The 25166-nt window shown below is 44.8% G+C and overlaps 1 protein-coding gene and 2 long non-coding RNA genes across 6 annotated transcripts in view; 1 reads left to right on the top strand and 2 right to left on the bottom strand.

The window, feature by feature from the left end:
* The window catches only part of LOC140528488 (uncharacterized), a 100051-nt gene extending 84701 nt beyond the window's left edge, over window positions 1-15350 (bottom strand). Inside the window, exon 1 of one of the 2 annotated variants that reach the window (XR_011975204.1) lies at window positions 12561-15350. This is a non-coding gene — a long non-coding RNA (uncharacterized lncRNA). The remainder of the gene's footprint in view (window positions 1-12560) is intronic. The other variant, XR_011975203.1, reaches the window with a different exon arrangement.
* The window catches only part of TNS4 (tensin 4), a 50732-nt gene extending 31755 nt beyond the window's left edge, over window positions 1-18977 (top strand). For 2 of the 3 annotated variants that reach the window (XM_072646369.1, XM_072646368.1), the window contains exons 7-13: window positions 127-225; window positions 311-388; window positions 700-771; window positions 2652-2820; window positions 4420-4488; window positions 4786-4812; window positions 5522-6716. In XM_072646369.1, the coding sequence (XP_072502470.1) occupies window positions 127-225; window positions 311-388; window positions 700-771; window positions 2652-2820; window positions 4420-4488; window positions 4786-4812; window positions 5522-5663 (656 nt within the window). In that variant the 3' untranslated portion in view covers window positions 5664-6716. Of the gene's footprint in view, window positions 1-126; window positions 226-310; window positions 389-699; window positions 772-2651; window positions 2821-4419; window positions 4489-4785; window positions 4813-5521; window positions 6717-16258 lie in introns of those variants that run through there. The other variant, XM_072646370.1, reaches the window with a different exon arrangement.
* Window positions 18978-20204: 1227 nt separating this feature from the next.
* LOC140528490 (uncharacterized) lies at window positions 20205-24202 on the bottom strand. Its single transcript, XR_011975205.1, has 2 exons — window positions 23052-24202; window positions 20205-20384 (listed from the first exon to the last, which is right to left on the bottom strand). It is a non-coding gene; the product is annotated as an uncharacterized lncRNA (long non-coding RNA).
* Between the last annotated feature and the right edge of the window lie 964 nt (window positions 24203-25166).

Raw genomic sequence — 25166 nt, 5'->3', positions numbered from 1 at the left:
GCTTTCTCCAAGACACAGCCTAGAAACTCATTCTTAATCTGGCTTTGCAGCTGAAATAAGATAGGGAAAGGCTAAAATGTTCTAAATGCTGGTAATTCACCCACTATTCCTCTTGCCCATATTCAGGAGCAGACGGCAGTGACCTTGACCTCATCCGACATTTTCTCATTGAATCTTCAGCCAAAGGGGTGCACCTCAAAGGGGCTGGGGAGGAACCCTACTTTGGTAAGGTCCCAGCAGCTAGCTTTCAGCCTTTAGGGGCAGCGATGGTGTGTCCTGTTCCACTTTGGTGACCTCATTTTCCTTACAGGCAGCTTGTCGGCTTTTGTGTACCAGCACTCCATCATGCCCTTAGCCTTGCCCTGTAAGCTAGTCATCCCCAGGAAAGGTAAGTTCATGAGTTTCAGTAGATCCTAGAGGAAATCTGATGGAACAGGGTGAGGAGGACATTGTGATGAACAAAGGAGAAGTGGGTGGGGGTGGGAAAAGGGGAGGGGACCAGAGCAAAAGATTAATAAACTTCCAAAGGGCTAGAGGCCTAGCGTCCCATATTTGCATAATTGCAATAATTATATTGGGCTACTTAGACACGTTGGAGTTAGAAGGAGCAATTCGGAGGGATTAATGAGGGGTGTTCTTTGTTAGAGGGACTGATTTGTTCCAACCCCTTGGGGGGCCTGTTGTTTTTCTTTGGTTTAGAATTGGGAGGTGGAGATGGGGCCCCAGATCCCCAGGCAGACAGCGAGGCCTCCCGATTGAAGAAAACAGCCAGTAAGTGGTTAACAGGGAGGAGGGAAGGCGCCAGTCTTGGCTCAGAGGAGCCGACAGCCCAGACCCACCTCCCACTCCCAAACCCCTCTCTCCCCACCCCCACCCAACCCCCAACCCCTCCACACACACACATGTTTCCTATCAGGGCTTTATTTCTAAGCCTTTAACAAGGTGCTACATTCTTCTCTCCTCATAGTAAAAGTAGAGAGGCTAAAACTGGCCAGCCAGCAAGGTAACAGGGCATAGGGGGCAACTGGGGCCATCTAGTCCAATGGTGTGCCCAGAGTATGTTCTGTGAATGAAAGAAGGGTGCCTGACCCTGTATACACACACACATACATACATACACACACACACATACATACATACACACACACACACACACACACACACACACACACACACACACACACACGCTGTGTGCTGTCTCTAGGAGTCCCCTCTGTGAGGAGGAGTCTTCGAGTCTGAGAGGCAGCATGTTAGAGAGGAAAGAACACCCAATTTGGAGACCAAGGGCCCAAGTTTTCTACTCTGCCCTGTGATCTTAGCCAAATCACTTAACCTCTGAACCTTCTCTGTAAAATGAGGGAGTTGGACTGGATGATGCCTGAAGGGCCTTCCAACTCTACCAGCTGTAAATCCTATTATTCCTTTCATCTTTAGTGGGTCTCTCTGGGCCTGGGGACCCTACGGTATGGGGGAGTGGGGGGAAGGCTGCCTCTCTTAGTCTGAGACCCCTCCCAGAAAGATTCTTTCAATTCTTTGTTGCCTCCCCTCCTCCCCTAATTAGACTTTAGCCATCTGGATTAACTCATACCTTGAAGTCACATCTGGAAGCTTCCATATTCTCCCAATTCCTTCCTCCCACCCCAACTTCTGACCACACACACACATACACACACACACACACACACACACACACACTCTCTCTCTCACATGAACATACTCTCACACACCTTCACACACACACACACACACACACACACACACACACACACACACACACACTTCCCCCTACCAAGCAAGGCTTGGGATTGAATTCTATAGGGTTGCTGGATTCTCGTCTCCCATCCCTGCCTCCGCATGCACATTGATTCATGAGCACTGACCTGTCAGAATGAACAAGGGAGGGGAAGATAACATTTGGGATAGATAACCCATGCTAGGACCCTTACATGGTCATAAACTCACAAATCCCTCCCTCCCATGAATGGCAGACCGAGGAGACACAGATAACATAGAATCTTCCCATTTGACTCTGAATTCCAATCCAAAACCTATTCCCACATCCTCCCTGCTGGGCTGCTTCCTACTCAGCCCTACCATTTGCAGCATTTTATGTTTTATGTGTTTGTCCTTTGTTGCTGAAGAAGACCATGCCATCAGAGAAATAATGACATGACTTGCACTTGACTTTGTTTTTTGAGTGAGGGAGGGCTGTGCAGGTCACCAGCCTCACTTCTCCTCCCAGAGCCATCTGAATCCAGTGACCAGATATTCATCAGGATGACTGGAGATGACCCAGGATGAGGCAATTGGAGTTAAGTGACTTGTCCAAGGTCACACAGCTAGTGAGTGTCAAGTGTCTGAGGTAAGATTTGAACTCAGGTCCTCCTGACTCCTGCACTAGTGTGCAGTGGATAGCAAGGTCATCCTGTCATCCTGATGAATATCTGGTCACTGGATTCAGGTGGCTCTGGAGGAGAAGTGAGGCTAGTGACCTGCACAGCCCTCCCTCACTCAAAAAATAAAGTCGAGGGCAAGTCATGCTGCATGGGCTCCATCTGAATGGTGAGAAGGAAAGAGCCACATGTAGATGATCCAGAGTGGGTGGCAGGAAGCCTCAATACACAATGGTGATTCTTGTCTGTATCCTCTAGGCTGCCAAGCCCTGTACTTGAGCTCTGTGAGTGTGGAGACATTGACTGGGGCCATGGCCGTGCAGAAGGCCATTTCTACCACCTTTGAGAGAGACACTCTCCCCACGCCTACTGTGGTCCATGTTAAAGTCACAGACCAGGGCATCACCCTCACTGATGTGCAAAGAAAGTAAGAGACTTCCTATCTACCAGGCCTTCTAGGATGAGTATGGGTACAAGTGGGAATATCAGGGACATCTTTCTGGTAGTATGACTTGGAGAAAGGAAGTAAAGTGGCCTAGAGGATGGAACCTTGGAATAAATAGCAGCAAGTTAGGTTTTTCTGGTCCTCACTCTATGGAAACAATTCTTTGCCCCCAAATCTAGTGGCACTGGTATTGTACTCACCCTCTTTGATGTCTCTTCTGCATCTGACACTGATGACCACCCCTTTCTTCTCTCCTTCTTTAGCTTCCCTGACATTACACTTTGTGGTTTTTCTCCTATCTTTGATCACTCCTCCTCTGACTTGTCATCCTCCTGCTACCCCTTAAATTCAAGCAGAACACCCCCAGAACACAGGGTCCTTTCCTATTTGCTTCTTGAGCTCTTTCATTCTCATAGTTTCAGCTGTCATCTCTCTAAAGATGACTCCCAGACCCATATCTTCTCTTGAAACCTCTCCTCAGAGTTCCAGTCCAGTATTTCCAATTGTCATCATATCTGCTTGTTTTGCCAACATTTCAAACTCCACATAATCAAAAGTGAAATCCTCTTCCCTATTTTTATTGATGGCACCCACCTTCCTTCCAGATTCATAGCTTTGGATTCCCATTTTGACTCTTCCCTCTCTCTATCCCCCATTTAATAAGTTGACAGATCCTACAGATTCTGTCTTGGCAACATCTCTCATATCTATCTCCTTTCCACTCCCACTGGAACCAAAATCCAAATTCAGGCCTTCATTACCTCTCACCTAGACTATTACAATTGCTTCTTAATGGGTCTTTAGGCCTCTAGTCTCTCCCCTCTCCAATCTATCCTTCAAACCAGTGCCTAAGTACTCTTTTCAACCAATGCACTGCCTTGATTATCATTCCTCTACTACAAAATCTTCAACATTTTCCTTTGCCTGCCGAATAAAGGGTAACCTCCCAATCCTTGCATTCTAGGCCTTCCATAATCTTACTCCAACCTAACTTTCCAGTCCTATCTCTCATGTTGCTTTACATATTCTGCATTCTTCACTCCATGTTCCATCCTTGTCCTGCTCCCTTCCATCACATTGCCTCCACTCAAGTGGCCACCCTCCACCCCATCTCCATAATATCTGTCCACACCCTTCCTGCCAGACCCTCCATGAAAACTCTCCCACCTGATGACAAGTTGACTGTCCTCAAAATTCTCCCCAAGCCTTACCTAGATCTCTTCTTTGTCACTGTCTTCTCCCTTATTTCAGTTATATTTGCATCCTTGCTATTTCCCTTTTTTGGGTTATAAGATAGCCTATATCTCTCTTTATGTATTTATACCTTACTTTGCATACTGTGATGAACAAATAAATATTAATAATATTGCATATGTAATGATATAAGGTATATTATCCATTCATATAATACAGTATTATATATAACAAATCATTTTCTATAATATTATTAATATATGCATATTGAATTTATGTCCCTCAGTCTCTCTGGCCCCCCAACTCTCCAGGGACTTCAAGGGAATGCTCTTGAGGTGCTACAGTAGGCTGCCACCCACTCTTTGTTTTTGCTCCTTCTCTTCACAGAGTGTTCTTCCGGCGCCATTATCCACTTGCCACACTCCGTTTCTGTGGCATGGACCCAGAGCATAGGAAGTAAGTACAAGGTTGAGGCCTAGCAAGTCTAGGATTTAAGATGGCGGTCCCACATGTGTCCTGTCCGTCTACCCCCAGGGAACCGTTAAGGCAGCCTTGCCCCTCCCCCAGCAGGGGTCACTGGATAAGGTGGCCCCACTTGGGAGAGCTAGGAGTAACACTATGGGCTTCACTAGGGGAGGATAAGAAAGGGGAAGAAGTTAGATCTTTTCCCCATACCTCTCTCAATCAGAGCTCCATTCAGAAGGGAACAAAGCCCTTCTTCATTTTGTCCCGTTTCTCCCTTCTCTCAAACAGGTGGCAGAAGTATTGCAAATCTTCCAGGTAAGTCTTCCTCCCCTCTTCTCTTATTCTGAAACTTTCCTAGCCAGTCATTGGTAGGAGATCCTCTATGGACAGACCCCTGGATTGGGATATTGAGAGGGATTCAAAGAAGGGAAGAAACAGTCATTGCCCTCCAACTGTTCCCTATATGCTGGGGGAAATATAATCCCTACCCTCAGAGGGATCTGGTCTGATTGGAAGGGAGAAGACAAAATCCCTGTGCTTTGGGAAAAGGGGTGTAGTCTGCTAGGGGGAAAATCAATGACTCTCCTCAGGTGATCTCCAATCTAATGAGGCGGGGAAAAGATACAGTTTTTGTCCTTAGGAAACCCCCAAACTGATTAGGGTGCTTTCTGTTCTTAAGGACCCTCAGCCTGATGGAGGAAGAGACAGTTCCTACCTTCAGGGAGTCCCTAATCTGATGGGATTGGGAGGAAAAAGTGTCTACCCTGAGGGAACCTCCAGTCTGATGGAGCATGGGGGTAGAGATTCTGTCCTTTCATTTGATATGAAGACCTTAAATAAACCCAGATATGAGCATGAGGAAGTACTAAGGCTAGATTAAAATTGAGTGTGTGTTTGTATGTCTGGGGAGGGGGGGACTAAAAGGGGGGAGATTGTGAGTTAAGGAAATCCATTCTTATCCTAGGCTGGAACACCCACAAACCTTAAATCTAATTCAAGCTGCCTTTCTCTCTCTCTCCTCAAGGATTTTTGGCTTTATTGCCAAAAGTTTGACTGAGCCTGCGGAAAACGTGTGCCATCTCTTTGCTGAATATGACACTTTCCAGCCAGTCTCTCTGGTCATTGATCTCGTGGGCACCCTGCTTCTGGATATAGAGAAGATGTAGGTGCAACGGGATGTGTAAAGTGCAGCTGGCCAGGGGATGCCTCCCATTTCTCCCTGAACCCCAGGGTGGCAATCCCTTGCCCATCTCTACCTGATAGAGGAGAGAGGCCAAGGCCCCACAAGGGTCCAGGTTGACATCTCCATGGGAGACTGGAAAGAGACTGATAAAACTAATTCTAGAGCTAAAACTTCCAGACATTGACAGAACTGTCCTGGTCTGCGATTGAGCTCCTCTGTACAGCAGAGACCAGAGAGCACCATGCCTGACATATTTCAAGCAGTGAGTAAACTCCCCCCAGTTGGTGGTACATGTTCAAAGTTGACAACCATGGGATAGGAAGGGCTCTGTCTGGCTCCATTCTTTCCCAATATGACACAGGGTCACAGAATCTCAGAGTGAGTTCATCTAGCTAATGCTATGCTTGAAGCCTGTTCACATCAGCTCCCCTCCCCCAGTTCCTCACACACAAGATCACCACCAGCCCCCACCTTTCCAGAAAACCTGAAAGCCTGGATCAGAACATCTTGTCCAGGAATTCTTAACTTGGGGGTCAATGAACTTGTTTTTTAATAGTATTCTGATAACTATATTTGAGTAGAACTGATTTACTTTGTAATCCTATGTATTTTATTTTTTGCCTTTAAAATATTAATCTGGTGGAGGGGGTTTCATAGGCTTCACCAGACTGCCAAAGGGAGCCATTATACTGAAAAAGTCCATAATCCCCTGATCTAGTCTAACTCCCTCATTTTATAGATGAAGAAACAGATCCAGAGAGGCTTTTTTCTTAACTGAGTCTCTCAAGCAGTTTGGCCAGACTTCCTCCATAAAGGGGGGGGGGGGGGAGAGGGGAGGGAAAGAGGGACAGAATGTATAGAAACACTGAAAGTGGTCACAGGTCTAACCACTGAACACCTAAGGAATCTGGCCAGCCCTTGTGGACATCTCTATCTGGCTTACTGCTGATTGGAGCATTCAAAAATATCTGGGGAGGGCTTGCCCAGCATTGGTGCATTTGTAAAAGGCCGCATAAACTGCAGTATACAAGCATGGCTCAGGAATGTCTGCAATTCTTCTGGGTTGCGCCTCATGTGTCATGGGACACGTCCCAAGTCAGGACATACTGGCCCCGATGGCTGTATCACAAGCTGGCATATGGCCCTACTGTGACCTTTGTTTTTAACAGCAATGAAGTCTAACTAGCTTAAGGTCCCGGTGAGCATGAGCTGTATTTCCCTCCCTGGAAACCAGAAACACACCCTAACAGCTCACTTCCATGCCTCTTTTATGTAGCTTTCCTAGGATAAAGTATTCAACGTCTAAGAGCCCAGGGAGGGAGGAGGGAGGAGTGTTAACCTTGGATCCATCAACTTTGAGGAGTTCCCTCACTTTTCCCACTCACTACCTGTGTTACCTTGGATAAGTCACTCTCTCGACCTCAGTTTCCCTGGCTGTGAAATGATGGGATGGGATGAGAGGACGTATAAAGTCCCATCCAGTTCTCATCTCCAATTCTTCTTCCTGGATCTGCCTTAAATTAATTCTCTGCCCTCAGAACAAAGGAGCAAACCTGCTTTATGGCCCTAGCCAGCGGCATCAGCCGCAAGGGGGCAACAGAGAGTCAAGAATCAAAACATGGCATTGGATGGGGACCCCATCTCAGGGGAGCAGCTCCTAGAAAGGGGAAGGGGGGGAAGGGGAGCTTGTTTAAGGAGATGGAACGATTCATTTAAGGCACAGAATCTAGGGAGACAGTGGTCTGGTCCTAAAGCCAGATGGTATGTTTACAAGTTCCTGTTGGGGTGGGGGGAAGACAGAAAATAGGAGACCCTTAGAAAATTAGTTGGAAGGAGATAGTCCTGGAGGGGTGGGGGCAGGGGCAGAGGGTGGGGGCAGGGAGGGAGATCTCTCTGGAAGAAGGATCACATTTGTTGTAGAAGTAACAAGTGACTGGCCTCTAATGAGAGCCAGCTGGCAGCTGCGGCCAGCAGCACATCATTAACCTTGGCCAAGGGCTTGGTTTGACGGAGGTTACAGTTTCAATCTGGGAAACCAGATTCAGCTGGAACAGCCTAGAGGGTGATGGGCACAGGCAGGCATGGAACTGCCCAACCATATCCATCTCCCCTCTACATACACCCCCTTCCACCCAGCCTCCTCCTGCTCCCTGTGCCCCAGCTAGGTCCATGGAATCCCAGCGTGGCAGAGATGGGTGAGAATGTAATGTGAACTCTCATTTTTCAGATGAGGAAACTTAAACCTATTTCATCCAAGCCCAGAGCAAACCTTTCTCTGTCTCTTCTGTCTCTCTGCCTCTATGTCTCCTCTGCTCTCCCTTTTGATCCCTCTCTCCCCTTTCTTTTAATCTCTCTCCCTCTTTCCCCTTAATTGCTTAATTTCTCTCTTTTAATCTTTCTCTTTTGTCCCTCTCAATGTTTTCCTCTTCATCGTTCTCTTTCCCTCTCTCCTCTCTCCACCTCTCTCATACTCTGTCTTTCTGTGTCCCTCTCTCTGTTTCTCTCTCGCCTCTCATCTCTCTCACTGTCTCCTTTTTCTCTATTTCTGTCTTTCTCTGTCTCTCCCTCTCCTTCCCCCCCCCCACCTTTCTCTCCTTACTATAGTTGTGTGACCTTGGGTAATCTATCCATCCATCATTCAGCAAGCATTTATTAAATATTTACTATATGCTAGACCCTGGGAATATAAAGATGGAAGTGAAACAATTCCTGCCTACAAGGATCTTTCATTCTAATGGGGAAAGATAATACAGAAAAGGGTGCTAGAAAGAGAAGGGAAAGGTGGGCATGGGGAGGAGATAGTAGGAGGTCACCAAATGGCCTCATTCCAAGCTAGAGGGAGAGCAATATGCAACTAGACTGGAAAGGTAGATTGGGACTGGGTTAGGAAAGTCAGGGGACTTTATATTTGATCCTCAAGGCAATTAAGGAGCCACTGGAGTTTACTGAGTAGGAGAGTGGCACTGTCATACTTTCCTGCCTTTAAGGAAAATCATTTTGATAGCCAGAGGATAGATCTGAGTGGGAAAAGATGTGATGCAAGGAGACCAATTGGGAGGCCATAGGAAGGAAAGGAAAGGGGAGGGGAAGGGAAGGAAGGGATTTATTAAGTGCTTATTTTGTGTACTTAACAAATATCTCATTTGAACCTCACAACAACCCTCTGAGGTAGGTGCTATTATTATCCCCATTTTATAGTTGAAGAAACTGAGGCAGACTGAAGTTAAGTGACTTGCCCAGGGTCACACAGCTAGTTGAGTCTGAGGGTAGATTTTCATTCGGGTCTTTCGCTGCCCCCTAGTGGAGGTAGAAGGTAGAGGTAGAAGAAGTTGGTTGTGCAAATGAAGAGAGGGGCAGATCTGAGAAAGTTGTGAAGACAGAAAAGGCAAGATTTAGCAACTCTCATCTCTGGAGTATAGATGTCAAAAAGTCAAGAAGAATCTTGAACATGCAAGCCTGGATGATTGAAAGAACAGTTGGTAGTCTCTGCAGTCATCGGAACATTCCAAAGAAGGGAAGAATAATGAGTTCTGTTTTGGACCTGCTGAATTTGAGGTACCTATGGGGACTTCCAGTACAAAATATCTATTAGGCAGTTGGTTGTGCAGGTCTTGTGCTCAGAAGAGAGCATAGGAATGGATGTATAGATATCTGTTAGGATCTGAAGTCCTACAAATGATAGTGATTACATCCAGAGGAACTGATGAGGTCAACAAATGAAAGATTATAAAGACAGAAAATAAGGGGCCCAGGACCTCTGTAAGCCTTACTTTCCTCATCTGCAGAATGAGGAGTTTAGACCAGTGAACTTGAAAGTTTCTGCCAATCTCTGATCCTATGATCCTGGGTCATCGGTAACAGAATGGATTTAGGCCATCCAATCAAAAAGAAACATGGAACCATAGAATATTAGCACTGAAAGGGTTCTTCAAGTTCATCTAGTACCAGGGGTGGGGAACTTGCAGCCTCAAGGCTGTAGATTCCTCACTCCTGATTTTAGTTCAATTTCCTCATTGTATTGAAGAAAAAACCGAGATTGAGGGAAACTGAATGAATGGCCCGGGGTGACACAGCTAGGAACTAGAATGGAGACCAAAAGTCATGGTGCAAAGGGTTAAGAATCCTAATCTGCAATCAGAACCTGAGTTTAAATATCAGCTCTCCTACTTATTACTTGTGTGTCCTCATCTATAAATTAAGGGAATTGGACAGGAACCTCTTAGATCCCTTCCAGCTCTACATCTATGGTCCTATGTCCCATGTTCTTCCCAGTACAACCTGTTGATTGATTATGATTCAGATTGGGTCTTCCCATTGCCCAGTCTTCCTTCAGTTCTCTTCCTTAGCTCTACCCCTTAACTTAGGTGGGTCAGGTTGGGCCAAGTCAATGTGGAAAATATGTGGTTGGCCCCAACTTGGATCCACCTGACATGGTCCACCTCCTCAAGATAGGGGAGCTGGATGGCTAGGGCCACATCACACCAGGGTACTGAGTAACAAAACTCCAGAGAAGGCTCCGAAGCAGCACTCAGGGTGGTGAGGAGACAAGAGTCAACTGAGTCACCACACCTCCTTGTAACCAACCCCAGACATGTAGGAGGTGGGTTAGGGATCAGGAGAGATAGCCCAGAAATGTAGGAATCATGGAGAAATCAGTTTTGAACCTGAAAGGACCCATAGTCAGGGCTACCTGCTGCTACATTAGCCTTGGGTATGCATAGGTAGATGGGCATGGCCCAATATAAAGAATATTGGAGTCTAAGGACCTCAGTTCAAATTCCAGCAGTACCACCTAGTATCTGTGTAACCTAGAACAAGTCACTTAAACCTTCTGGGCTTCTTTTTCCTTATTAAATTAGGGGATGACCATTAAGGACACTTTCAGTTTTAAATCTGTGATCCTATGAAGCTCAGAAGACAATATTGCATAGGAGGAGGAACACCGAATTTGGAGTCTGTCACCTATTCCCTGTTTGAACTTGACTTCAGCAAATTAGGGCCTTAGTTTCTTCATCTCTAACATGAAGAAACTGGACCTGAAGACCTCTACAATCTCTTCTAGTTCTAAATCTATATTCTGATACCTAGACTGCTGATCTGGACAGCCCATCTCCCTCTCCCCAACCCCCCACACCTCCCCACACATATAACTATGGGATAAAAGAGTGGGAATGGAAAACATCCTCAAAGCATACTGGTTTCTGCCTCTCTCTGACCAAAGCTGCCATGGTTTCCCTGGCCAAGCAGAGGAGCCAAACTGTCAAGTCTAGTTCATGCCCTGACTTCAGGGCAATGTGACACCTTGGACCACACCAGTTCTACAAGGACAGGGCCACCAGAAATGAAAATTCACAACAGAGGAAGAACCAGAAAAGGGAGGGCTGCCTTTTTCAACTTAATAATAACTGTATTTAGCATTTTGGAGTTTACATGTAATTATCTCAGCCCTCAAAATCCTGTGAGGTAAGATCTACTATGATCTGAAGTTACAGATGAAAAAATGAGTCTTGGGGAGGCTAAGGGACTTGCCCAGGGTCACATGGTCAGGAAGTGCCTGAGGCAGAATTTGAACTTTGATTCCAGGTTTAGCACCGTCTTTGAGTAGATGCCAACTTAAACACGTCAGCTAACCCCTGGGGATCAGATTCCTCATTTGTAGAATGAGAAGGTTGGACAAGATGACCCCTTCCAGCTCCGAATCCTATACTTCCTTGAACAAAATTCCTTGAACAATACCCTCCATTTTAGGGAAGGGAAGAGACAATTCTAAAGGCTAAAGAATAATCAAGTTCACCTATAGCTTCCCTGTGACCCAGCGGGTAGAATTTTTTTTTTTTAAGTGTCTGAGGTTGGCTTTGAATTCAGACCTTCCTAACTCCAGGACTGGTGCCCTATTCAGGGAGAGAACCAACTGATCATAGAATTCTTTTAAAGGAACATGCAGCCTTCCTGGTTCTTACAGCCTCAGTTTCCTCCTCTGTAAAATGGGCTAGAGTGGATTCAGGGACCTCTAAGGTCCCTTCTATGACCCTTTCTCTCTCTCTCCCAGTGTTCCCATCAGCCATTCCAAGGCTAATGAAGGTCTCCATTCTCCTCAGTGTGCAGACCTCTCTGCTACACACACAGACTATACACTGCTCTTCCCCCTCCCCCATCGTCGTTTCTCTGCCATTTTTCAGTCTAGCTCTACTGCCAAAAATGCCTCTAGGCCTAAGTCCACACAAGGCAGCAAACCACCCTGGTTAATCTTTCCTCCAGGAAGGAAGGGTTGGAGAGAAATTGAACTGAGTTTTTGCTAAAAAGAAAAGCAGTCTGCCCAGAGTGGAAAGAAGTTCCCAACTCCAGAGAGTCCTTGAGCCCCAGATAGAGAGAAAACTTGGGACCTTGAATAAGAAGGGTATGAAGAAGAAGGGGTTTAACTTCCCTTAGTCAGATAATTGTAGAAGGTAGATTTCTTCCTGTTTGGGTTTAACTCTAAACCCTACACACACACACACACACACACACACACCCCACTCACTACACTCACTCACACACTTTCCCTTTCTCCTGTCATTCATCCCTTTCCACTCCCAATTTCTTCTCCCTCTCTTTTCCCCTCTTCCCTTCTCTCTTCTCCCTTTCCATCTATCTCTTTCCTCTTCTCTCCTCTGTCTCATCTCTCCCTCTCCTCAGATTCCTCAGAAGCCTCCTAAATTTCTCTCATCCTTGGATTCCACTGTTCTTGGGAAAGTGACGCTAGAACTGTCTAGAGGAAGGGAGTAGGACCCCTACATGACATCCTAAAATGGAGGACTATTGTAGCCAAATGGGACCTCAGATCCAACCCTTTCATCTCATAGATGGAGAAACTGAGGCCCAGAGAAGCTAAGAGACTTACCCAATGTTTCACAAGTAGCATGTGGCAAAGTCCGAATTTGAATCCAGGTTTTCAGATTTGAAATCCAATGTTCTTTCCCATCACAACCATTCATTCACTGGATTATAGATTGAGATCTGGAAGGAGGGTCTTAAGAATTAACCATCTAGTCCAATCCTCTCCTCTTACAGAGCAAGATATAGAGTCAAAGGCAGGATTTGAGCCTAGGTCTCAAAGTCCAACACACTATACACTAGACCACTCATAACCACAGGGTACCGCCCACCTCAAGACACTTTCAGCCCATAGCTACTTCCTGCTAACGAGGATCATTGGACCCCCTGTTGCTTTTGTTCTCACAGCTGACCCACATGACCAGCCAATGATCAGCTCCAGCCTCCCCTGTAGCTGAAGCTTGGTCCTGGAGCAAAAGAGGAAAAGGATTTCCCAACACAGAGAGCCCAGGGTCAAGCTCCTGCAGCAAGATGAGTCTGCATTCTGTGCTAATGAGATACACATAAGGAAGAGTTTGAGGGAGAATGAGAGTGAGACACTGTAGATGTAAGGGTCCTGATATAGAAGGTAAAGTGGAGTTCTTCCAGTCTTGAATTCTGGGGCAGGGAATATCTGCTTCAGGAGACCTTGGGATTGATCTCTGACTTTTTCTGAGTGTAAATAGACACTACAATCTGGAGTCAAAAAGCCAGGAGAAGTTGAATCAGAGAAAAAGATTTTTTTTTCTTTCTAGCCCAGGCTCCACCCTTTCTAGAGGTCAGGGACTAGAAACCCCAAGGAGGAAGACCCACCAAGTTCATTTTACCACCAACCCCCTCCTCTGGTCCTAGTCCCATGACCATCCTCCTTGGCCTGTAGTCTCCTCTCCCAAGCTAAACTTACAAGCCTTCCCACCCCAGCCCTGGCCTGACCCCCAATTCTACTACCCCACACGGTCCCCTTCACTTCCAGCTGGCCTAAGACTTGTTTTGTTACTCAATTTGTTTTTTTTGGAAGGAGTCACAGTGGCTCACATCTCTCTGGGCTAGCTCCAACACAAAAGAGGCCAGAGCCAACCAGAACTGGCCTTAACAGAGGGATTGGCATGGGCAGAGAGAGACGATGGCATTTAGGAGCATGGAACATAGGGCATTTCGTTCCAAGAATTTTAATCTTGTGGAAGGCAGGAACCAAGTCTTATCAAATTTTGCACCTCCCCAGTGCATTGCTTCATAAGTGTTTGTTGGGTTCTATTTATTCCCTTGAGATATAGCTACAATAGAGCTGGTCAGCTTTAAAATCAGTTAGACCCTAGGCAAGTCACTTCATCTCTGAGTGATCCCAGGAAACTCAGATTATAAATTACTTTAGAATATAAATATATAAGATATAAATGCATATCTGTATTGGTGGAGGACAATTCCATAGTAGAGTTCCACACATTGATGAAACCACAAGGCCAGACCACTCCCTAATAAAAAAAAAATTCCTTCATACATTGGGTAAATAATTAAGTATTATAAGTACTGATGAGTTGAGGGGCAAGGGGCAGGTGGAAGATGAGGCTGTCAATGGTTCCCTGGAAGAAATAAATTCTCTTTCATCTTTCCCCTTCACCATTTTAGATTCAAGGAACTGGCAGCTGTTAAGATAAAGGCCCCTTTCTTATCCTCTGTCTGCCTGTCCCCATCTGAGAGGCCTGACTCCATTGTAACTACAAGAATGGCTCTTTTAATAATCATGGGAATTTTATAACCCTACCAAGAAATGATCTGATCCATCTCCTGCCTACAAGCAAGATAGTTTCTCCCCATTTGAGAGATGGAGGGCATACACAGAGAAGGTAGTCAGTAACTTGCATGACTAGTATGTATCAGAGGCTAGACTTGAACCCGGGTCTCCCTGATTCCAAGGCTGACCCCCTTTCCTCTACACCCTGCTGCCTTCTTACCATGTACATGGTAGAAGATAAATAAAGATGGATAGATAAAGCATTTATTGAGTGCTTAATATGTACCAGGCTCTGAGTTTGATAAGTGTTTGTTGAACTGAACTGAGTTCAATTTAGATGAAGGTTCCTGCTACCAGAGGGAGAAAAGGGAGCTGTTTCCCTGGCCATCCTCTCTGCAGACCTCTGCCAGCCCTGCCCCCTGCCAGGGCAGAGCTCTTGCCAGGCCTGGCTTAGGAACCCCACTTCCTAGAATGCATAGTTGGCCTGCAGGTGAATTCGAGTCGGCTCCTGGCCAGACTAGAAGAACCAGGTTCCCGAATGGCAAGGGTTAGCCAGGAGAAGGCTGGGTTTTCCAAGCCTCGGTACCCACTGAACTTCCGAGTTAAAGACCTTTCCCAGGGAATGGGCTTATCCGTGTGAGGGGGAATGAGATAGGGAAGGAAAGCAAAGCCTTTCCTTAAGAATGGCTGGAGGCTATAGGTCTCCTAGGATAGAATAGTCCTACACTTAGCAATTTGGCTAGTGTCGATGCCCTCCAACTGGAGAATAGTCAAACAAGATGTGGTAGATGATTGTGTTGGAATACTACTGCGCTATAGGAAGTGATGAGCTCCATGATCTTAGAAAAACATGGAAAGACTTGCATGAAATAATGAAAAGTGAAATGAGTGGCACCAAGAGAATGTTGTACATAGTAACAGAAATATTGTTCTAAGAACAAATTTGAATGACTAATTCATCTTGAGTATCATAAATTTCAAACCAACTACAAAGGACATATGAAGGAACATGCCATCCACCTCCAGAAAAAGAACTGATAAATAGAAGTACATATAGTATGGTGATATGTGTGCGTGTATATATATATATATATATATATACACACTCACATTCTATAAGAGGAAACAATATGTACATATTGAATGTTCAGAGTGTGTGTGTGTATAAAATAGAAATATAAGGTAGTTGGAGGTGGGGAAGGACACTAACAGCTGGGGAGGAGTAGTCCAGGAAATACCTCATGTAGAAGGTTGTGCTTTAGCTGGGGAAGGATCCTACAAGACAGAGGTGAGAAGGGAGAGCATACCAGGCATGAGGAACAGCCAGAGCAAAGGTACAGAGGTGAGAGATGGAGTTGTGTGAGTAAGGAACAGCAAGAAGGCCAGTTTGGCTGGACCACAGAATATGGGAAGGGTAACAGCTATAAGTGGCTTAATATAGGTGGCTTCTGTGGGATGGGGAGGAAAGCACTGGGATTGGAATCAAGAAGGCTTCTCTCCTTGAGTTCAAATCCAGCCTTAGATACTTACTAGCTGTGCGATCCTGGGCAAGTCACTTAACACTGTTTTTCTCAGTTTCCTCATCTGTCAAATGAGCTGGAGAAAGAAATGGCAAACTACTCCAGGATCTTTGTCAAGGAAACCCCAAACAGAGTCACAAAGAGTCAGAACAGAGGTCTATATTTTAGTCCAAGAAGCAATGGGGAACCAAGAGTCTGTGAAGTAAGAATGACCTTGTCAGTCCTTCACTTAAGAAAAATTACTTTGGAAGCTGGGTAGAGGATAGAGCGGATGGTTGGTCTGGGTGTTTTGGAGTGGAGAAGAGGGCATCTGACTCCTACCCTGAAGTGCAGAATGTTCATTGTTGGATTAAGAGTTGGAAAAAATTTCCCAGTTTTGTGTTTGTATCCCTATTGCTTACAGCAATCATAATACAGAATTGTGTTTAATAAGTGTACTTTTATGCATTTATTCAACCCTCCCTTATTTTACAGATGAGAAAATTGAAACCCAAAGAAATGCTATGATATAATGAGGATCCCACCCATCCTCAGAAGTGGAGCTGAGATTCAGATCAAGGTCAGCCACCTCCAGTGTTCTAGCAAACTCAAAAGAAACAAGGAGAATTAAAACATAATAAGGATCTCTGTGGCCACATTCTGACTTAGAAAACCACATACTAACATTATCAATGTTTTATTTATTTTGTTAACTATTTCCCCAGGTACATTTTAATCTGCTTTGTCCTTCCTCGTAAGTGTTGTAGACCACGTGCTTTAACACTCCTGCATTTCGCTTCTGGCTTCTCACAATTTCTGACCCTGGGTCAATACTCTCCCTTCCAACCACAGTTCTTCCTCTTTGCCTCTCCTTATACTAACCTCTCTCTTCCCCAAAGGCCCCATCCCTGCAAGAATGGCTGCCAACCCAGCTTTTTCCTTAGTGAGGGACTGATGGTGTCCTAGTGGCCTTGCTTTTATAGCCTTCATAGTGTGTGGCCTTGATTTCCTTCCCAGATCCTAGTCAGGTTGTTGGAGCATTGGGGAAATGGGAGGAGGGAAGAGGGAGAAAAGGAATGTGGAGACAAAGAGAGGGAGGGAAGTAATTGCGGTGCTTTTGGAAAGAACAATGGATTTCAAGCCAGAGGACCTGTTGAAATCCTGACTCTGTGCCTGTGTGACTTCAGGCAAGTCATTTATAGTCTCTCGGTCTCTGTCTTCTCCTTTGTAAAATGAGGAAAATTAAATCCATACCTCCAAGCTTCCTTGAAGCTCTAAATGACCTATGAAGGTAAGAACATACAGTATAGCTCAGGAACCCTAGGTAATCAGAGAGAGCCCAGCTTTAGAAACATTTAGAGCATGGATCAGAGGGGAGGAGAAAACTCGAAGGAGCCAGGTGGAGAAGATAGGTGAGAAAAATGAAAAAGAGGCAGAATTCTTAGTTGGAAGGAATGAGACAGGACAGAGACATTTGCATAGGGTACCCCCTTTGGGCTACCCATCTCCCATTCACACACACACAACACAGATTGGATCCAAGGGGTTAACAGTTTTCTAAGAGAACCAGTGATATCCCAGGGTGTCTTGACTTGTGCATAATTTGGATTTAAGTGAGGCAGAGTTTATTCCAGAAACATCAAAGTCTCATGACGGGACAATGACAGTGGATGACCTTGGCATCTTCCATGTCTGAATGAGCTCTAAATGCTTCACAGTGCCTACTTCAGCCACCTTCATGGCTGTTGGAACAAATTGTTCTCATCTGTCCATTCCCCCAGAAAACGTCTTCATATGCTTGGGGTAGACATCCCCCTAACTCACTGATGGGTTTGAGGCCTGTTGGTTACCCTCAACCTGATTTAGCTCATTTGCTGAGACAGTTTTACTAGGGTAGGGATGCTGCCCATACTACAGCTTCTTGGAGCCACAGGTGAGAATTGAGTGACAGGTGGACCCCAAAGGTGGATGAGAAGCCCTGAACCTTTTCAGTTTGGGTAGCTGTTGGGGGTGTAAGCTCAGTTCCATGTGGACAGTCTCAGGCAGGTAAAAGTGAGGACTTCTAAACCTTAGAGTTCTCATGAGGCCCCCCAGGGAACAGCTGGGAATTGAGGAGTGAGACGCGGGCTATCTCGTGCATCTCCACCTCTTCTCCATGGGATACGAGCTGGGGAGAACATCCCACCCTTGAGATTGGCCCGGGGTCTGAGCTCACCTGTTGTTTACTAGCTAAAGGCTGAGAGCACGCCCGGTATTCACGTGCAAACTATGCAGTGGGAGAGCTTAAGTAGGGTCAGGAAAGCCTGAAGGCGCTCTTTGCGCTGAAGGGCCCTTAGAGGGCAGAGGGTCCCTCCCCTCTCCCCTCTTCCCTCGCCTCCCTCCCCTCTCCCCTCTCCTATACTTCCATTCTCTTACTGTAAGATCTTTGCCTCCTTGGGAGGAGGACTCCTCTCTCCTGAGGAAGAATTCCCCTCCTGCACATGTAACCAAGACCCTGAATAAAGCCTAACCCTTGTTCGACTCTGGAAAGTCTCTTCTCTCATACGTTTATCCTGTTTGGCCAGCCGAAGACCTGCGACAGGTAAGGAAAGACTCGGGTAGGCCTTAGGCCTCTAGGCCTGACAGGTAGCTCTCACCCCAGAGGTGCTAGTCCTCCCTGAATACTCCCACACACCCCAGGGGTGTGGAGTCCACCATCTTGGAGTCAAAGTACACTCTGGGTCTGCACTCCCAAAACTATAGCTCAAGAGTCCCCATGGATGTATTTACCCCTGTTTAGTTAGCAAAAGGACACAACTTTGCTTAAAGCAAATGTATTTACTGAAATGTAACAGTAAGAGCCATATAGCTATATATCTGCTCCATAAATCTAAAGCAGTCTCCCACAAATATACACAGCATCAATGAGAAGAGGAGACACCCAGAGAATTCTTCACATATTTGAGGAGAAGCAACTCACACCTCAGATGCTGGCCAAATTGTTACTGCACTTTTCCCACTAACTTTGGTCCCAAAGTCTCCAAGCTAGCTGCTGCTCAATGCAGCCTAGCTATAGTGGCCGCTGCCTTTAGCTTCTGGCTCGGCTGACATCCTGAAATATGATACTTCCATGTGTCTACAGAAAGAATCAAAGGCCAACTCCTAGGACTTGAAGACATCTGGTCTCTGGGGTTTGCCATATCCCCACAAGATCCCACTCCACCCCATGAACCCAATTCTCAGGACACCATGACAGCTGATGACTCTATTGGATGCTGCCTTGAGCACCACTGTTGATAGAGAGGGGAGGGAAGGAAAGAGAAAGTACCTCCTTCTTTTACTTGCTGCACTGTCCAAGAGACTAAAGGGAAAAGCAGACATTTTCCTCCAAGCTCACCTTGGGGTGGGGCCAGTTTGCTTTTTCCTACCTCAGCAATCATGTGCTTAGTCAGTTGCCTTCATCCAATGGCCCCAACCCATAATTCCACCAAACCAAGTATTAGGAGCTTCACACTTCGTCGTCAGGTCACTTAGATAGCAACTTTACCTTCAATTGTTCTATTATATTAGGTAAACTCAAAACATCTCCTTTAAACCTCCTTTTTACATAAGGAGTAGACCTAGGAGACTCAGAAAGTCAGAACAACCAACAGAGAAAAAAAAATATTCAGACAGAGCACAGTAGAGATCTACAAGATACAAGGAGACAGAAAAGATAAGGAAGGTAGATAACAAGAGAGAGGATGAGGCAGAGACACAGGAACCCACAGAGGAACAAGAGGACTGATGATATTGGGGTTTATGGTTGAGGCAAGGGGGAAACTGAAAAACAGAAGGAAAGGAGAAAACAGTCAAAAAGATTCGAGGGTGCAGTTACAGGAAGTAACCCATGAATTCTCATATCTCCAGCTCTGATGAGGTCTCTCACAATGTCAGAGGTTCAACAGGGGGAGAGCTGGGCAAAAGAATTTTAAGGCATATAAAAGAACAGAGGAATTCATACCTCTGTGCTTTCTCTTTTTTCCTGGGGTGTAAGGGCATTTCATTCATTCATTCCAGGAGTTCTGAAGCTTTCTGTGTGTCATAGACCCCTTAGGCAGTGGGGTGAAACCTATGGACCCCTTCTCAAAACAGTGTTTTTAAATGCATAAAATAAAATACATAGGATTACAAAGGAAACTAATTATGCTGAAATACAATTATTTTTTAAAAGTCTAAGTTCACCCCAGTGGAAGAACCATTCATTTAAATATCTACTCTTTAGGAAAATGGTACTGGACAGTGTCTTACACAAGATGTAGGATCCCTACCCCCTATTCCTACCCTCAGGAAGCTTGAAGTCTAATAGATTCATCACTGTGCAACCTCAGGGCCAGGCTTCTTCCTGCTTCCTTTGTCTGTGTCTGGACCTGGGCAACACAGTATGGGTCAGCACTGATATGGAACATTCATTGTCCAACCAGGTGTTTCCAGGCTTTTATTTATTGGTTTTTAGTCCACAGCGCCCCCTGGTGTCCCTATAGAACACTGCTTCCCATTGTCCTAACAGCTACAAGGTGAGATGATGTGGGTACAGAGGTAAGGATGGATGTCAGCGAGGATAAATGATCCTTTGCATGGGGAAAAGGGTTTTTATGTTCATCTGCAAAGGTAAGGTAGAGGAGGTTAAGACCTGACCCGCCCCTGTCAAGGATAGTTAGAACATCTTAACTTCAGCAAACACCTGACCCAAGCTCCTCTACTACCCAGAGGAAGGTTTTCCAAAGCAGAAAAGAAAAATTTACATTCAATGTTTCTTAGATCCTAAGGGTGCACTGCTAAATGTTTAACAGCCGGCTCTCTGAAAGACAAAATGCACCCTCACTAAACTTTTCAGTTTAATCTTAATGTTCTCTATTACTTTCTTAAGTCTAGACAATCAACAGAAAAATAAATCAAGCCCAGATTGGTAGCATTCACCAACTTCTGAGATACAAATGCTCATGCTGAAAATTTAACAATCAGCTCTCCTGAAATTAGAACCAGTTATAGCACACTATTGAATCTACCAACATTGATCTCTCACCCCTTTGGTGGAGCTAACCCTTGGAAAACATATAGATACAATTCATGGTTCATATTAAGGTTATCTCCATCCCAGTTTCCCCATAGGGAAAGATTCCCATTACAATTTAGGTCCACTTAAACATAGGGATTCAAACTGTCGTTTCATTGCTATAGGGAATGAGGAAATACCCTGGCACCTTCTCTGAAATTTTTACTCTTCAGTAGCTCTGTAGGGCACTGAGAGATTAAATGTATTTCCAGGGATCAAAGATCTAGTACACGGGTGAAGAACCTTTGGCCTTGAGGCTGCATGTGGCCTTATAGGTCCTTGGGTGCAACCTTTTTACTGAGTCCAAGTTTTACAGAACAAATCCTTTTATTAAGGGGTTAATAATAAGGTTAAGTGACTTGCCCAGGGTCACACAGCTAGTATTTGAGGCAAGATTTGAACTCAGATCTTTCTGACTTCAGCCGAGCACTCTATCCACTGTGCCACCTAATTACAGTGCCACTGCTGGGCATTTCCTCTCATCTCTTATTTGATTCTGCCCCTAGATTGAACAGCTCTAAATGGCAACCAGAAAATGCAAAGGAAATTTCCACCTAACTAAGCAGGTCTTTCTTGGTCATGCCAGGTAACTCTGCTTCCTAGAAACTATAGTAGTCAGAGAAGAATTATCATTGTGTTGCATTTTCTGGCAGTGGTGAATCTGAAGGAGCAAATCCCTAACTAACTAGCATAAGACCTTGCCCCAGTAGTCTGTCATGGGGGAGGTAGGAAGGAGGACTGTCTCCCCATGGTGGCCATTGTTCCTATATAGTCCTCTATCAGTCTCAACCCACAGCCAATACCCCAATTCTACTTAGACAGCCCAATTTCAATCCCCAATCAATTAACAAGCATTTATGAAGCACCTATGTGTCAGGTACCATGTTAAGTGACAGGGATTAAAAGAAAGGTAAAAATGGTCTCTACCCTCAAAAAGCAAACTATTTACCCCATTCCTCCACAGTAGGTGCATCTGAACTCCTAGCATCCTCCCATGATTCACCCCACCCCAATTCAATTGTTTTTTGTCCCAGGTAATAAAATCTAATTACAGTCCTATCATGTTCAAAACAATGTCCAGATACTTACTAGTTGTATGACCCTGGGCAAGTCACTGAACCTCTATCTGCCTCAGTGTCTTCAGCTGTAAAATAGGTTTCATAAGAAGACCTACCTCCCAGGGTTGTTGTTAGAATCAAATTAGATGGTATTCTTAAAGAGCTAAGCACATAGTACCTGTCACATAGTAGGTGCTTAATAAATTCTTACTTTCTTGCTTTTAATGGTTGCCTTTTGGCAAATCAAGCACAAGAGAAATGAGAGCTAAATGGGGCTACACCCATTATATAATCCATCATTTTCCATGACTGCTTCTCTCCTGATGATCCTATTACTGGCCAGGTAAAAAGGCCAGCAAACATGAAGTAACTTGGAAAAAACTATTGATCAGTTGCAGCTGCCAGGACAATTATTTGCAGCATGACTGCTGAGCATTTGGTAGATACAAATCATTCAATACTGCTTCCCTGAGGAACCCTACCAGTCGCAGCTATCTGAGAGTTTCTTTACTATAGATTCACTTGGGTGAGTTTTCAGTTCTCACCATAGGCTCCTGACTTTCCAATCCATTGCCTATCTCAGGCTTCTTTCTCTATAGGTAGTATGCAATAGTTATCCAGTGTTGCTATTAGCAAGAAAAAAGGAAGAAAGAAGTGGTGGTATCACTTCCAGTAAATATGAAGAGTAGGATCCTATGCAGGGAAACAGCAAATTTTTCCCCTGGTCAAAACATATCACCAAAGCAACAGGATTTTGTTCCTGACAGATTTGCATAAGAAAGGCAAGAATTCAGCCTAACTGGATGGAGAGTAATGAACTTGCCTCCTCGGTTTTCCTTTTGCTTTGATTCAAATTCATTTGTATGCTAAACCAGAAAGCATCTTGAGGATAGCTAACCCTAGGTCAGATAGTTGTCTGGAACAGATGCCCAAGATCCCTACCCAGATACAAAGGTTAAAAAGAAAATACTTAAAGTTAAGCTTGGAGGTACTCTACTTTGAAGTTCTTTAGCTGTTTTGGTACCCATGAGTAAAGAGATGTCAGCTTGCCCTTATCAGAAAGGACACTATGTTCTAGCAGATTATAGTTAAGATTGCCCTAAAATGACCCTAAAGAGGCAAAGCACAGAAGCTGGTAGATGAAAGAAATACATACCAGAGATCCGGGACTGCTAGGTGGTCCTGTGGATAGAGTCCTGGACCTGGAGTCAAGAAAACTTTGGTCAAATCCAGCCTCAAATCTGACAGTATGAACATCCCCACAAGATTCTGCCCTGGACCCTAATTTTGTTCTTCCCATACTCTTTCCTTTGGTAATCTCATCTGCTGATTGACCTTGGGCAAATCATTTAATCTCCATCTGCTTCAGTTTCTTCATCTGTAAAAGGAGGATAATAACAGCACCTGCCTACCAGGCTTGTTGTGATGTAAAGTGTGTTAAACAGTGCCTGGTGTACCATAGGCACTATAAAAATGCTAGCTATCATCATCATCATTATTATTTTTACCTGAATACCCGCCTGAGAATAGCAGGACAATAACTGGTAGAGATTTCCATGCCCAGGAACCACCATGGACCCATTTGCTCAGCCTACATCCCCAAGCAGTCACCAACCATCACTGAAAGACCAGCATGAAGCAGTGAAGCAATTTGTCCAATGGAAATGCCACATGCAATAGGGTTCAAGCTCATCTTGCCTTATTCCCTTCAACCATACCCTACTTCTCATCTGTAAATAATGAGGGTCACACCATTGGATCTTTCCAGTCCCCACAAATATTCCACTTCCATGATCAAAAACTCTGAACTCCCTCCAATCTTCACTTCCTATCATCTCCTCTCTAAACATTACTACTCCTAAACCTATTCTTCCTCACCATGACCTCAAATCTCTCTATCCCTCAGTGCTTTCTTAGACCATCACTCCTGCTTTTATTTCACCTTCCCCTCTTCCTGATCTTGACCCTACAGCTTAACCTATACCTTAATTCAACTCTATTGTGTCTGCTACTCTTGGACCCTTTACCCCTTTGTCCCATCATCACTCATGCCTTACAAATTCCAACCCCAAATTACTCCCACCTCAGCCTCCTCAGCTGTTCACATTCAATACACCAGAGGTAGAGGAACTCACCAAAGCAATTCATTACAAAATGATGTTATCTAATCTCACCTGAGCCTTCACTGAAGCAAAATCATCCATTTACTCCTCCCTAATTGATGCTCTATCCCAAAGACTGTTCTAAACATCCTCTTCTCTCCTCAGCTCCCTCATACCACCCTATTTCCTCTGCACCTCTCAGCTGAGAAACTTACATCATACTTTATTTTAAAAATAAAGACCCTACCCTTGACTTTCCTCTTATCTCCTTCTATCTCAGAACTCCTAGATATCATTCCCCATTCCATCCTCCTCACTCCAGTCTCTGATGAATAGATGGGGCTTACCTTCACCAAGACTGACCCCTCTATATCTACCCTTGGTCTCATCCTCTCCTATATTCTACAACAAAATTCCCCCACAATTATTCCCTTTCTCTAAGCTTCATTCTCTCCCTGTCTACTACTAGTTCTTTTCCTACTGTCTATAAATTCTCCCAAGTCTTCCCTATACTAAATAAAAAAACCTTTGTTAGATCCTACCATTCCCTCATACCATATCTCTTCTTTCTTTCACAAACATTGTCTACGCTTACTACCTCCACTTCCTCTCCTCTGACTCCCTTCTCATCCCCTTACAATCAGGATGCCTACTTCATCACTCAACTGAAAATACTCTCTCAAAAGTTATAGCAAGTTCTTAATTGCCAAATCTTCTGAACTCTTCTCAGCCCTCATCCTTCTTGTCCTTTCTGTAACGTTTTCAGTTAAGTACCTCTTCGTCCTGGATGTTCTTTCTTCTTCAAGTTTCTCTTTTCTTCCACTTCTCTCTTGGTTCTCCTCTTGTCTGACTGTTCTTTAATCTTCTTTGCTACACCATCATCTATGCAGTGTCAGTCAGTCAACTGGTATGTATTAAAGTGTCTATTATGGGTCAGGCACTACTGGTTTGCCCCCAAGGCTCTGTCCTTGATCATCTTCTCATTCTTTCTACAATCTCCTGGTGACCTTATCTGCTCATTTAATTATCATCTCTTCCCCTGTTGGCCTCAGTTTCCTCATCTGTAAAATGAACTAAAGAAGCAAATGGCAAGCTACTTCAGTATCTTTGCCAAGAAAACCCCCAAATGGGGTCATGAAGAGTCAAACACAAACACACACACACACACA

The sequence above is a fragment of the Notamacropus eugenii genome, chromosome 2, assembly GCF_028372415.1.
Source record: "Notamacropus eugenii isolate mMacEug1 chromosome 2, mMacEug1.pri_v2, whole genome shotgun sequence".
In the NCBI taxonomy this organism is placed as follows: Eukaryota; Metazoa; Chordata; class Mammalia; order Diprotodontia; family Macropodidae; genus Notamacropus; species Notamacropus eugenii.
Note: the sequence above shows the minus strand (reverse complement) of the source record. Positions and strands in the feature narration are given on the sequence as shown.